This window comes from Vicugna pacos, chromosome 1 (genome assembly GCF_048564905.1).
Source record: "Vicugna pacos chromosome 1, VicPac4, whole genome shotgun sequence".
In the NCBI taxonomy this organism is placed as follows: Eukaryota; Metazoa; Chordata; class Mammalia; order Artiodactyla; family Camelidae; genus Vicugna; species Vicugna pacos.
The window spans coordinates 60,201,474-60,219,230 of NC_132987.1; the positions used below are offsets into that span (position 1 = coordinate 60,201,474).

Sequence of the window (17,757 nt, forward strand, 5' to 3'; positions counted from 1 at the left end):
ACTAAAGAACATGAAAACTAAATACAGCGTGTGGTCTTGAACTAGATCTTTTTGCTCTAAAGGGCATTAATGGGATGGCTGGTGAAACCTGAATGGGATCTGAGGGTTACATGGTATTTATTAATACTTCAATGTGAATATTTAAACTTTGTTAGATAGGGATTATTTAGGAAAATATCCTTATTTGTAGCTATTACACAGTAGGATATCTGGGCTTACAGGACATAATGACTATAAATGATTCATGAAAAAATATGTTCTTTGTAATATTCTTACAGCTGTCCCCTAAGTCTGAGAAAAGGGTAAAAAAGATTTAATTTTGTTTTTATAGCTGATAATGAATCACAGATCATGAGAAAATAATTTAGAGAAATTGAGGCTTTTGAAAACATGGTCTCTGAAGATGTTGAAAGACTGGTTTGCCTCCTGGACAGTTTAATGAGATACATAGCTAATCTCTCCACCTTAATTCCTTTTTTGCAGTGTCCAGTCATACTTAGAATTGTCCAGTGTTTACATTTGTTCACTCTAACCTTGATGAAATCTTTTGATTTTGTAGTGAATTTTATTTCAAAGGATTTTTATAGCTATTTAAATATAGTATTAATTTAGATAAAAATCTATTTGGATTCCCAGCATGATTTTTTAATAATGTGTCCAATCTATTTATTGAAACAGACTGCAATTTTAAAATGCTTTCTTTAGAGAGGGAAAAATTGGTACATTACAGCTCAGTTCAAAGTTTTTCTTTCAATTATGATCTATTTATGATTTATAAAATCTATTTTATGATTGTCATTATATAAAACAAGTAATAGTGCTTACATCTCACAGACTTTTTTTGGAATTTGTTCTTCATCCAGCCCAGAAACTGAGTATCTGGGCACTGGGAGCATTTGCTGGTAATGTTGCTAAACTGAGTTTCATCAGTACAGCATGAGATTCTTTTCTTGTTTGCTCTATAAATATTGTATCAACAGTTAACTAGGTTATTGTGAGTTTTTGGACCCTGATATCAGATGCATAGGATTTAGAGCTTAGGTTTCTTTTTTAACTCTTGTTCACTAAAGCCCAAGTTACACTTTTCATTCTCTTTGTACGTAATCAAGAGTCATTGATACCCAGGAATTAAAGGGATATTACCCATCATTTAGATTTTTCTCTCTTTATTTTGCAGTAAATTCCTTTTCATTTTTGTATCAGAACTTGAAACTATTTATGAATGTGAGTAATATTGAATACATTTCCTATGCCAGATAGTAGGCTCTGTTTTTAACGTGCCTTCTCATAGGGACATTTTCCTTATTTTATAGACAAAGAAAAGGGGGCCTAAGAAACACATACACAGTAAGTGGTAAAGCCAAGATTTGAGCCTGGGTCTTTTAACAACTAATTTGAGGAAAACCTCCAAGCCACTGGAAAATATAATTACATAAAATGGTCCTTTTTATTTGGAAGCTTCCGTAGTTAACAGTGTCCTTTCTGAGTGGGTCAGAAAGACATACATATTAGTGATGGTCATGATGATGGTTGTGATCATTACCATCCTGTGTACTTCCTACACGACAAAAAGTTTCGTGGCTTAAACTTTCAAACAATATGAAAACTTTGATAGAATTAGAACATCTGTGTAAGAGGACACTAAAGTGTAAACGACACTAAACAGATTGAAGGAAGTTAATTTTTTATACGTCTTGTAGCATGTCTCAAACTAAACTCAGCTGAATTCCACCGCAGATAAGTAGTATCTAAGATGCCCAAAATTCAGATACAGCTTTTCAGTGTGATGTGTTTGTGCTTAGAGACTTACAGTCCAGCTATCACAGATATAGAATCTTTAATTGAGCATAATGACTTATCCTAAGTTGAGGCTTTTTGTTGAGCTAGTCTGAGAGTGTTGAAATGTTTTATAATAAGCTTTAGTGTATTTCTTCATATTTCTTGTACTTTACATAAAGGGAAGACAAGCTTCAGTCAAAACTGAATGTTTCATCTTTATAGGTCATTTACTAATGGACTGTGAAAACAGTGGTAAACTCCTTTTCTTGGGCTACCACTGCACAGGCTTATTTTAACAATGTAGTTTGATGTCCTGAATGTTTTGAAAAAAACAATGTAGCTTAAAGAGGCTGGTAAATTAGAATTTTCCAATATCCGCAGCTTTTTGCTCCCATGATTAATTTGCTCTGCTGACTCCCTACGCGAGGTGGCAACAGCTGGCCCTTTTACTGGAGCTCCGGGGATTAGAGTAGGAGTCGCAGCAGCGTGCTCGGCCTCTTGCCTCTGTTGACTGTTCTTTATTGTTTGATGCCTGAGCATCTCCCAGACAGCAAGCAATTGTTTCTTGAAACGTAAAGTTTGTTTCTCTTGGGAGCACACACAATGCTGGTGGGGATCCTCTTTGTGTCTCCTCACTTTCCCAGTCTCCTCTTATCCTCCATCCTGTACTTTCTCTTGATAATTACGATGGAGTAAAAATACAAGCTTTGTATCTTAGTGTTCAGGAGATTCGGTTTTGATGCAAAAAACTTAAGAAATATAGACAACAGATAGAAATTTCTTTTTTCTCTGAGCTGCCAGATAGTAATAGAAATTCTTTTTATAATGAAAACTTTATTCTTCATAATTAATGTACCTAGTGCAATTTTGAAATTACAGTGACAAAGTGGGAGCAGCAGCAGAATGATCCAAAACTGCCACTTTAAACGCTGAGGTGGAAGAGAAATGCACCTTAGCTGTTTCACTCTCAGAAGAGGCTTTCATTAGCTCTAGAATATTATTCTAATAAAGATATTTAAGAAATGTCTTCATGCCACATTAAAATATGGATAAAAAGTAGTCAGAAAATATCTAGATGGAAACTTCAGCAAGAATTTTGTTCTTCATTTAGAAAAGAAAGATACCGAGATACTCTTGAATTTAATTTTCAGTGGTTACTCCATATTCCTAGCCTTCTGCCATACCTGCAGAATCCCTGAGGGCCTTATGGATGAAAATAGTGGCCATGAAGTAGTGCAAGACTGAAAATTATCCTAAAAAGATTATTATAGTCAGAATCTGGAACTTAAAATTATAGAAAAGGGAGAAAACTCTTTTTCCAGAGGTAGAGCTCGGGCATGCATATTTTGACCAACCTCCAAGCTGACACTTGCCATGCACCACTGCCCTGACCCTCCTGCCCCCGAACCAGTACTCTAGAGAGTTCTGCCTTGTTTACAGCGGTATAACCTGTCATTTTATCAATTGAGATAAAATTGACATGAATCTTCTTTTCGTAGTCTGATATCTAATGTGACTGTTGAAAATGTGTTTTTTAAGCTATATCTATAGTAGCATGTTCATTTTGTTTCTGTAGACATAAGCAAAGAAAATGAATTTTAAAGAGATTAAAAGGAGAAGAGGGGAGCAATGAGTTGTCGAATTCTAGGTACCTAGGCAACTGTGAAAACCGTAAGCCCTGTGGGATCTTTTATGGCGAAATACTGTTACTGTGTCTTTGACCAATAATTATAGAACCTCAGTACTGCATTCTCATCTCTCCCAGCCTCTAGCACATTTCTCAGCAGTCTTTTCCCTTTGTCTCTTTTTTTAATGTCTCTCACTGTGCTTCTTCTGCATCATTATCTCTTGGTCCTCAACTAGTGTTTTTCCTACTCCCTGCTTATTTACCTTCCTTCAGTGGTTAGAAATCTTGCTCAGGTACTGCCAGTGTTGTTTAATTGAGTAGAAGGCAGGCTTCCCACTATAGACAACTGCAGATCAACCAAAATAACCAATTGAGGAAAAAAAGTTTTTCGTGTCTATTGTGATTGATCTGTTCTGCCAGAGTGATTTGATTCTTTCATAAATTCACCACACTTCATGTGTCATGTATTATATGTGTTCACTGAATGTTTGATTATGACGTTTTAATACAGACTCTTCTTTAGCCCCCTTCTCATGACTTAAAAAAAAAGGGAGAAGGAAGCTTTCTCATCCTAAGGAATCTTTCTTCCGCTCTGTCATGCCAGGAAGCTCCCACCTCATTTCTCTTGCAGAGTAGTTTGCAATTGCTGCATTCTCCCCTTGTAGTCTAGCTTTCATCCCTAGCAGAACCACTTCTTTTTCGGTCACCAGTGGTGTCCTAACTGTTAATCCTAACTGCCACCCAATTCACCGAAACTCTTATTTTTTTTTTTTAATGTTTATAAGGTATTTTGAAGTTGACTGGAATATTTTTATTCTCTTTGACATTCATGTACCTTTTGGAATGGTTAGTAGAAATGAATATATTTGAAAAATGAAGATTAGAATGTTTCTCTCCTTCACTACAAAATAAATAACTTCTTCCTGTTTTATGTTGTCAGTGTTTGAGGTCTTTAAAAGCATCTCACAGTAAAAGTGATTGAATTTTTAAATTGTATTTTTATGAAATATTTTTCATAGCAAGGTGAAATTGATAAAGCAGCTAAGGAAGAGAGTGAAGGATTATTTTTACCTTGAGTCTACATAGATGAAGTAGACTCTGCCTTTGTGTTGTAGCCAAAAAAAAGGGAGAGAGAGAGAGAGTAGGGGTTGACACAAAGAATAAAGTAATCCTCAGGGAGAGTCCTCTGTTAGAGAAGCAGTCATTTACACGCAGAATTCCACATGATAAGTCTGAGTGCTGTGCTTTCTGGGTTATTGATGAGAAAATTCAGACTCAAAATGGGGCTTTTGGAATCCAGCACATTTTTCATGCCTTAAGACTGTTTTTTAAAGACAACATTGAAGGATATTGATAAATTGGAACAAGATTAAAAGGCTGTTTACTTCTCTGTGATCTTGCAGAGGCTACTGATACTCAGGGCTTTACTAGCAAGTATATTCTTTTTCCTTAAAATTCACATTTTAACTGATTAAAAGTAAGAATAAAGATAAGAAAGTGCTCTTCAATAATTTATGGATTGAATTTTTATCATTTTAAAGTAGGTTCTGTTTGTGTGTTATTTTGATGTATGTATTCTTATGTACAAAAAAGCTAATGCACATATTTAAAGCTAGAAATTAAGGGGTTTTTTTTCTTATTAATGCTAACCACTCCCTTACTGAGAGTTTAGAATGAAATAATATCTTGATGTTTGGGATTGAACTTTGTTTTGTTTTTTAATTATGTTTTAGCTATTCTCTCCATTCGAAGATGGAAAACATGGAATCTAGTCTTTGAAAATTAAATCTAATCACAGAACAAATCCATTTGCCTGTGAAACTATATTAAAAAATAAAATTAAGCAAGATATGAATAAAATTTTTTAAAAACAGAACTATCTTGAAGGACAAATTGATGCACATTGAACTGGTAACTTCTGTGAAGTAATATTCTCAGAATAGTTGGAGAGAAGGATTAATAAAGGCGAAAGGATTTATTTATTTATTTATTTACCATTTTATATATTTCTAAACTTTTCCCAAATGAGCAGAATCTATAATTACCTCGTAATTGACTGTACTTCAGTCAATAAATCAAGTAAGCAATAAATAAACCCTAAAAAAATTACCTTAAAAATTTCATATTCTTAATTACTGTGTTCATAGAAACAATAAAGCTAATTCCTGATATGACACTCTTAAAAGTGACTGAGTATTTTCCCAAATAACCTGTTGCTGATTGTGACACCAGGAGACATTTCATGGGGCCACATAGTGATTGCTCATCATTGCATCATCCTTCATGATTGGAATTCACTTTGAATTCTTCTCATTTCCAGTAACTGTCCTTCATGAATCTGTCATCTGTGGATGAACTGAAATCTTTCTTGAACTAGTGAAGTTTTTAAGCTTGTACAGCCCGTTTAAGATAATAGATTTTCTCTGCTTTATTGTTACCTACTGCGTATGGAAATAGTCCATTTTAATTTCTCTTAGAAGAGCTCTTCATCTGTTCCTTAGTTTTAGTATTTTGAGTTGTAGAATGAAGTTTGCTATTTATATATTCACTTCAGGTAGATCTTTTTTCTGGCCAAGGAGTTCAAGTCTTTTTTGGCCTCTCCTTTTATTGTCACTTTCATATTCTGAGTCATGTGTACCTGTCTCCACATCATTGCGCTACCAGAACTTCAGGTGTTTGTGTTTTAATCTTGTTTATCATGGAACTAGTCCATATGCATTGTGGAAATTTAGGAAATATAGGTGGCAAAATTTCTTAAACAGTTGCCACTGCCCAGAGATAACCAGTGTAACATTGTATTCTAACAAAAATTTTAATGTTATCTTAGGCACGTAATTTCTGTCACATTTCTGGGACATATTTTTTCATGAAGAGATCTTGGATTGGCTTCCTCCTCAATTTGTTGTCATTGCTGGTATTTCTGGTTTCTCATCTATCAGAGAAGGCTAAATTTCTCTTCCTTTTCTTCATACAAAGTTATTTCAAAAAGGTTCACTGAGATGAATAAGCAGCATTAGTAAAAATAAAACCTATGGTATCCATTACTTTAAATAGGTCAGGCTATATTGTAGCAAAACATATACTAAAAATCACTCTGCTTTTAAAGTTAATCCCCACCTCTGTTCAGGACCCTGGCACTTTTTGTGTGTGCCTGTGCCTTCATTTTGTCTCTCCTCTCTTCAGAAATGCTCAGGTCGCTCCTGTCTTAAACTATTGGATTGAGTCTTCCATGTACTCTAACTACTTTTGATCATGATTCTCTTTTACACAGGAAAACCTTTGAATGTTTGGCTGCTGCCTCTACTTTAAACCATCCACTGTCTTCTTAACTTTGTAATCTTTCATTCTCACTTCCCCTGAAATTTGTTTTGTTTTGTTTTGAGATTGCTGACAATCAATAAGGCAGTGAGTAAGCCAGGCGAGCATTCGGGAATAGAAAGTATTCTCATATAACTGCGTCATTTAGTGCTTTGGAATCCAAATCCTGCTTGGAACTCTGTATATGTGCCTTAAATTTGTATAGAGTTTTGCACTTTACAGAGTTTGTTATGTTTGCCTTGTAAAGGCTTATGAGGCTTGTAAGTTATTATCCCCATTGTTCAGATGGGGAAATTGATGTTCACTGAGGAGAATGATTTAGCCAGTTATATAAATATTTATGGCAAAGCTGAGGCTAAGAACTTGTGTTAGAGATAGTATCTTTTTAGATTTATGTGGGATTCTGTTCATCTTTAGTCTTTGAGTTTGTGCTTGTGGGCGGCCATAGATAACAAAATTCATATAATTTGGCTTTCTTTTTTACATTATTTCCAATCTGTTAGTTTTAGGGCCCACTCTCTTAGCTGAATTAATTAATTTAGAATCTGCATCAATAAATTTGTAATGTAATGGTTTCATTCTTCAAAAAAATAGACATGTAATGGTTTCATTCTTCAAAAAAAGATAACGTAGGCTTATAAATATATGCATTCTTATTGCTATTTCAATTTTATGATTATTCCTTTTCTATAAAAAAAGAAATTGTGACTTATAATTTAAAGGAGTTTTTCTAAATTAGTGAATACATGAAATTAATTCTGAAGTTATTTTATTTCTTTGAGCCTTATTCTAACTTATGGAACCAATATCAGTATTGATACCTCTTCATCACTATCAACAGGGTTGATACTGTGAGAAATTGTGGGTTGTTGTGAGAAATAACTGAAAATCTATGAAATCAGCTTTAACAAAACACAAATGTCTATTAGTTCTCTGGGTGATAAGTTTAATAATACTTTGTCCTAATGCATCATCTTATTTGAGCTGTAATTGTATTTCATTTTTGTTTTTCATCACACTTAATTCATAACTTTATTAAAGCCTGCAACTTTTAATTCCATAATTTTCCCATAAACTTTTAGTTTGTTCATAAATCAGAATTACATCCTCAGTTCTTGTAGTATTTTCTTTTACTTTTGAAATTACATTAATGAGCTGACTGTTTAAGAATCATTCTCATGATTCATTCGTCTGTTATGCCTCCTTTTGAGAGCTTCAGCACTGAAGGTCTTTTGACAAACCAATATTTATAACAGTTTGACAGCAGGATGAGGAACAGCGTTTGTCTTTGTAACAGCTTGAAGAAAGACCCTTTCCAGGACCCAGTCATGCAGTTACAATCTTGACCTCTTTCTTATGCTGGGAACATACATACAGCAGCACCTCCCATGTGTTTTCTTGTCCCATTGACTGTCCATTCTCTTCCCATCTGTTTTGCAGTCTTAAAGGAACAGAATGGGCCCTCTTCTTATAAATCTGTCTTTGCAGGTGATAAATGATGTCCTGTCTCTTTAAGAGCTGCTTGGGTGGTTTTCCTTTTCTTAAAATGTTTCAACTTCCCTCCTAACAAAATTCAGAATAAAATATGTTTTTAAGAATAAGAGGAAAATAGAAAAGAAAAAATGATGTGTTATTTTAAAACCTTCTCAGTTTGGGACTGAATATTTTACTGGTGATAAGGTTAATACTTTTTTAGCTTTCCCAACTAATTACCTATATCATAGCTTTTAAATTTTATTGATGTTTAGGTTTTTCTGTGGGGGAAAAATGTATTCATTTTGAAATTGTGTATTTTTTTTTTTAGAAAAATCAGCCTATCATTAATGAGTTAGCATGTAAAATAACTTCTAAGTAGTTTTTTCATTGTAATTTGAGTTGATAGATATAATGAATGTGGAACATTTTATGTACTGGATGTAGAATAAAATAATTCACAGGAGGTAATTATAATCTTACAGTGGAATCTAATTTTAAAGAAGATGATCATGTATTCCATAAAAATTATGATTTTTTCTATTGCTGAAAATAAAGAGTTTAAGTATAGATATTTATATCACTGAGTTTTCCAAGAATTGAGCCGAAATACAGATAATTTTTTCCCTCCCATGCAGAGATTATTCATAAAAGGTTAAATGTGATAAATGTTGTCTCCCCCAAAGTGTTCTTAAATTAATGATTTAAAAAACATTACCAGTGTAGAAAGACCATTTTAGAATATTATAGTATATTGTATTAATCAGCTACCTAGTGGTATATCTTCTACAAACTAGCTTGTTAGTTTATAAATTCCCTGCCTTATCACAAAAACAATTTGAGGCAGTTTACAAAGATCTACACTATTCAAAAGGTAAAATACTTAGGTGGAAAAGCTGGATGGAAGAGAAGAGAAAAAGTCCAGGCAAGTGAAATAGCATGAAACTTGGGATAAAATTGGTACTTAAGTGTTCCGTGTGCTTTGGTCTAAGTAAGCTGCAGGTTTAGCCCTGAACTTCCTAATAATGGTACCAAACCAAACTCTGGTCCATTTGCCCTATGTACAGCAAAGTCAATCAACTGGTAGAGGTTTGTGGTGAAGGAAAGTACAGCATTTATTGCAGGACCCCAAGCAAGGAGAACAGGTAGCTCATGCTCAAAAGACCTGAACTCCCGGATGACTTTCAGGGAAGGGTTTTTAAAGGCAGCCATTAGGGTTGAGGGTCAGGGTACCTGATCAGCTGGTGGACATTCTTCTGATTGGTTGGTGGTGAGGTAACAGGATAATGTTTCAGGAATCTCAGTCATCAGCCTTCTGGTTCCAGCCCTTCTGGGGTCTACGGGCTTGTGTTGAGTCAATGGTCACCATCCTCCACCAGGTGGGGGTCTTAATTTCTGCAGAACAACCCAGAGAAATGCATCAGATTGTTATCTGCCTCCCTTCAGGAGGAACTAGGAGTCATGTGACTCTGTTGTTCTAATCACTGACTCCTTGACGTTGCTCTTTGGGACTCAGGAAGGGTCAAACAAGAAGTGGGGAACACGAGGGCCTTGTACCTGGGAGGGCCCCACAAGGCCCTGCTCAGTTTCATTCCCCCCTTTTCTTTGATATTCCTCAATCCTGAGGGGAACAGGGACGGGTCAAGAAAGGGGATAAAGTTTTAGATAGAGGTTAATCATAAACTGCAGGGGAACTTGGTTTTAGGGGGACTCAGATTCACAGGGAGTTGGATTCAGCAGCTGATGCAAAATGGAAAACAAAGTTGATTGCATGATTATGGTGGCTACATGTTGTCAGACAACAGCACAGCAGTGGCTTAGTTGAAATATAGTTGTTCCCAGTACACCCACCTGAGAGAAATGTCATGAGTCCTCACAAACACTGAGTCTATGATGTAGTAAATCAGATGACTACACATAATCATAAAATTCATGGGGCTCTTACTGTGATGCTCCTCAGTGTAGGCCAATAACATAAGCAGTTCTGGCTAAGTCAAAATGATGCAGTCCAAATGCATGGCTGTTTGGTTTGGCTTATCTAAAGACAAATTATATGATATCTAAAGAAATAGATGAATCACATAGCCCCTATACCGTTGTCCATAAGTGTGATTTCTTCTTGCAGCTGAGTCTTTTAGAAGAAGTATCAGGCAGCAGAAAGTTCACAGTTTCACACTGATTAACATTGACAAGCACCTGGAATGGTGCTATTCTTTATTGACAAGTCCATAAAAATTAATAACTGAGCTGAAATGAGGGTTGCCATCCATTTATGAAAGTTTAAGGGCCTAACCAATATAAAGGCTTAAGTATTTGACTGCTACTCTGATCATCCACACTGAAGTCTTTTATTAGAGAATAGGCTTCAAAATACCAAGAAAGTATTTTTTTAAAGATGTTTTGACTGTATTAGCCAAAGGGAGCCCAATAGAAATGCTTACATTTAAAGGAGTTAAAAAAAAAAAAAAAAGCTAAATGTATCCACAAGTCACTTTGAGCTGTTTACACATTCAACAGATACAAATTATAACTTACTTCACAGACCCTCCTGTAGAAGCTTTCTTTCTGAATCACATTGTTTTAGGGTCTGAAATAGCAAATTTTTAAATGCTCATCTTGAATGTTTGGGTTGGGTATTGGTTAAGTTAGATCACTCAACGATAAATGAATGAACAAAGAATGAATATTCATGGACATCGATTATATAGCAAGTTCTGTGCTGGCCTGAGTGACTTTAAATGACAGACTTTTTGGTAAGTAGGTAATTCATACAAGCAGTCCCACATTGATTCCTGGAAGAAACATTGTAAAACTGATCTTTCTAAAATGAATTATGTAACCCTGTGGGAATAATATTATCATTTGTGGTTGCATTTTTAACTAGGAGCTTAACATCACATAAAAGGATACTAAGGAACAAGCAAAAGACCATTAACAAGTTTTTAAAGATGCAGTTAAAACATGATCAGTTAGAATAGAACATTTCAGTCCTAAGTTTTAAAGTAATATGGGCTTTGAATTTTGGGGAACAGATTTCCTCGTTTTATAAATAAACTAGGACTGTGACTTGTCTACAGTCATAAGGCAAAGCTGGGACTAGACACTTAGTTCTCCAGATCATGTTATCATATAGCTGTTAATATGTTCTCATCTTTATAAAAATCATACCCAATTGATTATTAGGGGCATTAGACCAGGGATTCCTAACAATTTTTTTCATCAAGCACTCCTTTAATATTGTATACTCCTGTGAAGCCCATGTTTTATAAGATCTGGCTACAATATACTTACATTTTTAATTTGAAACATGGAATTAAAATTATATCTTCTAATCAGCCTAAATAAACGTTAACAAGCATAGATATAATTCTAGCCCAAACGAAAAATTCCATTTGAAATTTTGAAACAATTGGAAATAACCAGAGAACTCTTATTACCACCTTTACACAGACCCATAGAAGTCTGGGACCCCACACAGCTTTGAAATTACTGTCTTAGTCTCAAACAGCTTTTCAGGACATAGGAGATGATGCCTCCTTCTTCTGTAACAAGCAGAAGTATACTGTTGGTCTTCATTAATAAGTCTGGTTAGAAGTAATCATACCTATTTGTAGGAAAAAAGCTACAGGACAAGGTTCAGAAGCTAAGTGTTAGATTTAGCTATGTATCTTTGACTCTAATCTCTTTGGTTCTTCCTTTCAACTGTAAAAGGTGTACATTTTTTCTTGTGCTCAATCTAAGATCTTGACTATAGTTTTGAGACTCTGAACCTAGTCTCTTCACCCTTTTTTGTTTGTTTTCTTCTTTTCCTAAGATGATTCTTTTAAATACTGAATTTCTGAAAGAGCAGAGTATAATTGGCTAAAGAAAAGCAGGCCTGTTAGAAACAACATGTATGATGTAAGAAGTGTTCCTTTAATGTTTAGTCCTTTAGTGAACAGCTTTGTGTAGCAAAATCTCACCTGCAAGGTGTCCTCAAGCTTGTATAAAATGTGTGCTCAGCATGTTATAAAACAGTTCTGTTGAGATGCATTTGGGTCTTTGGATTTGTGGTTTGTTTAAAGCACACTGCCATTAGCAAGTTTGCAGCTCGTTTTCTTTATGCTTTCTTGAAAAACATCAAAAGTTTTAAAAGGTTGATTTCAGTGCATGTGGTAGTGTTTTGTGTGTGATTCTTTATTCCTGTTCTAAACTGTTATTAACCACTGAAGTGAACCTTCTCCCGGCTTTGGCCTTTTGGTACTCACAGTGTATTCAGAACCTAATTACAGATTAGTCTATATTTGAGACTTTTAGAGCAAGTATCAGAAGACTCAAAAAGAAAATGAGAGTAGCAGTATCATTTCGTGTGGAGATAAAGAGACGCAGAACATGAATGGGTGTCAAGTCATCTGAAGAAAAGAAAAAAGAGAAGGAACTTCATTCAGACTGACGGTTTATGAGTCGGGGATTATGGGAATATTCATGACTCAATCAAGAAACACAATGAATTGATGTTTGAAATTGTTCATCTTTTAAGTAAACATTGGGTGAATGGAAAGTAGACTCAGTATTCACTACATGTAGAGCTGGCTATTTTGGTGTAACAGGAATAGCAGTTTGTTAATCCCTTCCTGAGCTGGTTTAGTTTATCAGGTAATTCACAAATTTATGAGAGTTCTCTAGCTATAAATATTTAATACAGAATTTTAATAGAAAAAAGAGTTTGCTTTATAATTAGCCATGCTAATCTGTACACATTCTGTGGGAAAGTAATTTCTAATGGTGAACAAATTAAATACAGTTAGATTTGAGGATTTGAAAACACTATAATACTGAGACATTAATTTGGAAGGATCAGAAAGTAGAAAGTTTTAGTTGCTAACATTCCAACTTGATTTTTATGCATAATTCAGTTTTATGTGCAGCCAAATGGCATAGTTAATACACAAGACAGTGCTGGAAACTTACATCAGAACTTAAAATGAGTGAAATCAAATATGGAAAATTATGCTGCTTAATATTTGTAATATAACTTCCTTGTAAAGCATGGAATCAGTTTACTCTCCAAAGCTGTGTGCTTGTGTAGTCAGCATCTTTTACCCTTCTTAAATAAGGTGCAAAAATTAAGTCGAAGTTGTTTCCCCTACCCTCACCCCCGCCCTCACCGCGTACTGTGTTGTGAGACCTGCGTATTCTCTGTCCCATGTTGCTTACGTGGTTCAGGTGACCCGCCGGCTTCCCTTAGTCTTTGTTGTCAGCGTGTACCCTGCCTCCTGTTCCCAGCCTGCCCTAGCTCTTGGGGTCCTGGAGTAACATCCAGAAAGCCTGTCACGTGTTTGTTTGTTTGTTTTCCTTCTTGATAACCTACAGCCCTTCTCGTCTGTGCCATGTTTTGGGGAACTTCATTTATCAGGTATTTATTGAACATGCATAGTGAGTCAGGTGTTGTAGACGCTGAAGACGCTGAGCCTTTTGGGTCCAGTTGCATGCTCTTACATGATTCTCTAAGATTTTCTCCAAATGTAGAGAGATCTGGTCTCCTCAAACAGTAATAATGTTCCTCTGAGTATGGTAGCATATTACACATTTTTTAGACATTCCTGGAAATGTAACTACTTAGGAGGTGTTCGATAACAATTTCATTCCCTAATTTTTATCAGAATGTCTTATTTCACATAAAAGGTGAAACATATAACAAGCACACTTGAAATAATAAACACTTTTTTGGCTACATGTAGAATCTGTACAGTAACAGGTCTAATATGTGTCTCTAAATTGGAGGAATGTGGACAAGGCTGACTCTCCAGGCTTAATGGCCTCGTCTTTGGCAGTGATACCTGCAGGGTTGTGTGAGAACCAAATAAAATGTGGGATCTGTAATCACCCAAAATGTAGTAGCCACTTACAGACTTACAATAAGTAGACAGTAAGCAAGGAATTATTCTCAAAGATGAGGTATCACGTGTGTCCCCATGTTACTCCATTAAGCCCATGGTGTAAGTGAGGGAACCAGCGAAGAAATTAGTTTTTAAATTTAGTGTTAAAAGGATACATTCATCACAATTACTCTGATCATAAAATACTGTGTAAAAACAGCTTTTTAAAGGGAAAGGCAGTTTTTTGTTTTTTATATTAAAATTCATTTTTTAAGCTTTCATCTATATGAAAACCATTGTTTGTCTCAAATTTTAGAAGAATTTGAATTTGATTCAGATTCAAACACCTGCATCAGAGTGGCCCTTGGTCTCTTTCAATACAAGTAGATCTTGCTCTGAACAGTCTGGTGTGAGTGACGCTACTGTCCCACCCACTCACAGACAGTCTGCCCAGCTGAGCATGGAGGTCACTGACAGGGCAAAAAGCTGGATAGAGCTGGTCCTGCCTGATTTTACTCAGATCGTGGAGCAGATAGAATGGAATTTCCTTTCTTCATACAGTACCGTTTTCCCAAGTAGAAATAGTTCCCAGTGTAAAGTTTAGAGAGCTGCTAAGGCTCTAAACACTTGTTTTTGATTTTCATGTCGTGTGTTGTTTAAGCTAGATGATTTTTTAAAAACCCCATTCATTTCTAAAATTCTATGAGAAACAATTATAAAAATTCTTTTTCTCTTAATCCTGCCCCCTTTAAAAATTCTTCAACTGATGAGCTATAATCTCTAGAACTCTCTAAATATTTAGTAAAAAAAATAAGTGAAGCTATTTCTAAGCAACTAGATGGATTAATTTTAAATATGAGAATGTGGCTTTCCTTTGAGAAAAGAAGTATGTTTACTGGTTTGACTGCTGGTAAAAAAAAAAAAAAAAAATACGGACTACCAAAAAGTGCAGACTGAATTTCCAAGACATAGATTGAAATTATTTTTTCTAGTTTCTCTAGCTTAAATTTTTATATAGAAGGAGTTAATGCTGTCTTTGTGATAACTGTTATCAGATTTTCTCAGTAAATAGTTTGATTAAAACAACAGGGGTCCCCTCCTCCCCCGCTTTTTTCGGTGTGTGTTAGTCTCAGACTAATACCAAGAATTAGAAGTGCTAAATTACTGGGAAAAGAAGATGATGCCATTATGGTCTTTATATGCAACCATCGTAGGCTTTGTTAAGTTCCTGCATGCTAATGAGAATTTATAAAAAGGACAGTTTCCCTTTTTATTGGCTACTTACCACAAATGCTGGCTCACTTGTAAAAAGGGATACTTATATCTTCAATTGAAGGTTATTTTTGACTGTAAAAGATATAAATGTTGAATATTAATGCATCTTATATGGTTTTTCTCTAGAGTGCTTTGCAGTTTTGCCTCTAGATCACCAGGTTTGAACGAGTCACTTCACTTTAATTGATAATTTTCACTAACATGTTAAATTATGTTAACAGGACAAAATATTAGTTACTGTGCTTAATATAACCTGTGTTTTAAAATGAGAGTTGCATGATTAAGTTAGCAATGAAGTAAATAAGTCGTGGCTTTTTCTGTTTTTAGCACTAGGAGATTGACAAGTCTTGTGACTAGTTTGCATTTTGAAGAAAATTTTTGTATTTCAGAGAGAAATTGAACATCTATAAATATGAAAACCCAAAATCAAATAAAATAATGTAAATTTGTCTTCATTGGCTCTGGTGTTTTTAAACTTTCCTTTCTTCATTCACAGCTAGAAAAGCACATTTTTATTTTTTAAAGTGTTTTTGCCCTTTTCATGGTTTATTTTTTCCATAGGTAACTTTTCTCATTACTTTATGCCTAGAAAGTCATTTCCCAATTGAAGACCAGTTATGTACTCACCTGTATTCTTTTTTTTTTTAATTGAAGTATAGTCAGTTTACAATCTTGTGTCAGTTTCTAGTGTACAGCGTAATATTTCAGTCTTACATATACTCTTTTTCATTATAAGTTACTACAAGATATTGAATATAGTTCCCTGTGCTGTACAGAAGAAACTTATTTATTTATTTTATATATTGTATTTAGTATCTGCAAATCTCGTGCTCCCAATTTATCCTTTTCCATACCCTCCCCCCCCCCGACCCAGTAACCATAAGTCTGTTTTCTATATCTTTTGGGGGTTTTTTAATTTTTAATTATTTTTATGTATTCTCTTCTAATTTTAAAAAGTGGTTTTATTATTTTATATTTTCCTCTGCTCCAGATATTGCTAACCATGAGTCCTTGGTTAGCTCGATAATCTGAGAACTCTTTAAAATTCTATACATAATTTTATATATATATCTCTCTACTTGATTTTTCTGTGTAAGGATCCATAACTTTTATTAGATTCTCAAGGGGATCTGTCACAAACCTCCATCCTCCTCCCCTTTCCAAAAAATTGTGAAGAGGTACTGCTACAATCCATTTGAACTTGATTTGGGTATAAGATGGTGTGTGGTGCTGAGGTAATTTCCCCCCTTTTCCAAAGTAAAGTATCCCAGACCCTTCATCTCCTGTGATTTGTGATGCCTTTGAAAAATAAATTAGTTTTTAACTAATTTATTACCTCTTTTTATCTCCACAGAGAAAGTTAGGGAAATTCAAGAAAAACTTGATGCTTTTATTGAAGCTCTTCATCAGGAGAAATAAATTGTAGTAAGTGAGTAAAAGTCCTATTACTACATTGGTACTGACCAAACACAAAATTTATATTTTACACTTACTTTAATAGTTTATCATCCTACTTAACCATATCCTACTTGCTCTTTAATAATAATTTTAATGTAAGTAAATAATTTAAAAAGAAGAAATCTCTGACACTAGATTCTAAGTTTCATATGTATACTGTCCCTTTGAATAACTTGATTGCCTTGTGGCTAAACTAAAAGTATCTTCTAGAACTCGTGTTGAACAGAACAAAGGTGAACAAAGCTAAGATATTTCATAATATGCAGGTGGCTCATAGATTTTCTGTGAGTGAAGAATTGAATTGTAGCTTTCATTATTTTAGTCCTCATGATTTGTATTCAGTGGATAATAATGTGTATGTTAACTTGCAAAGCTTTATATTTGGCTTGACTAAAATTTTTAATAATTGCTCTTAATCTTATTCTCTTATGTTTAAAAACATTCAAATAAACCATTTTTCTGTTTACCGTTGCTGCCAGGAACATACCTTTTCCTGCCAGAGTGTCTGTCCCAGCTGCAGGCGGGACAGTCCTCAGAGCCAGGTTGTGTATAGGAAGACAGTCCCCACTTCCTTGATTTCTTGTCTGTGTCTACTCTTCCCAGCCCTCGGGACTTACAGCTCTGTGAACTGCTACATGTGTCTATGAACTGGACAGATGATCTGTGCTGTACCTTTCAAATCCATTGAAAAGAATCATTCTGGCCAAATGGTCACCTTGCTTCCTTCTGACCACTTAAAAAAAGTTACCAAATATCTTTAAGGAATAGTTTCTTGATGACAGTTTTAAGATGCATGGGGTTCCTCAACCTGATAGTTTTGAGTAACTTCTGATACTTGCTGAAGATGTTTATACCCAACACAGCTATATGTAAAATCTTTCTACCAACCAATTTTAATGTTTTTAACTTTGTTTAAGAAATGAATTCTAGTATTTTTTGGTTCATACACGTTTGATAAAGTTATGTTAT

General features: G+C 34.7%; 1 protein-coding gene and 1 long non-coding RNA gene across 6 annotated transcripts in view; one reads left to right on the forward strand and one right to left on the reverse strand.

The window, feature by feature from the left end:
* The window catches only part of OPA1 (OPA1 mitochondrial dynamin like GTPase), a 79,831-nt gene that overhangs the window by 61,463 nt on the left and 611 nt on the right, over positions 1-17,757 (forward strand). For 4 of the 5 annotated variants that reach the window (XM_006200947.4, XM_015236586.3, XM_006200948.4 and 1 more), the window contains one exon: positions 16,685-16,759. In XM_006200947.4, the coding sequence (XP_006201009.1) occupies positions 16,685-16,749 (65 nt within the window). In that variant the 3' untranslated portion in view covers positions 16,750-16,759. The remainder of the gene's footprint in view (positions 1-16,684; positions 16,760-17,757) is intronic. The other variant, XM_072962874.1, reaches the window with a different exon arrangement.
* Positions 7,836-10,067, reverse strand: LOC140697581 (uncharacterized). The gene is made up of 3 exons (XR_012074752.1): positions 9,755-10,067; positions 9,431-9,592; positions 7,836-8,287 (listed from the first exon to the last, which is right to left on the reverse strand). It is a non-coding gene; the product is annotated as an uncharacterized lncRNA (long non-coding RNA).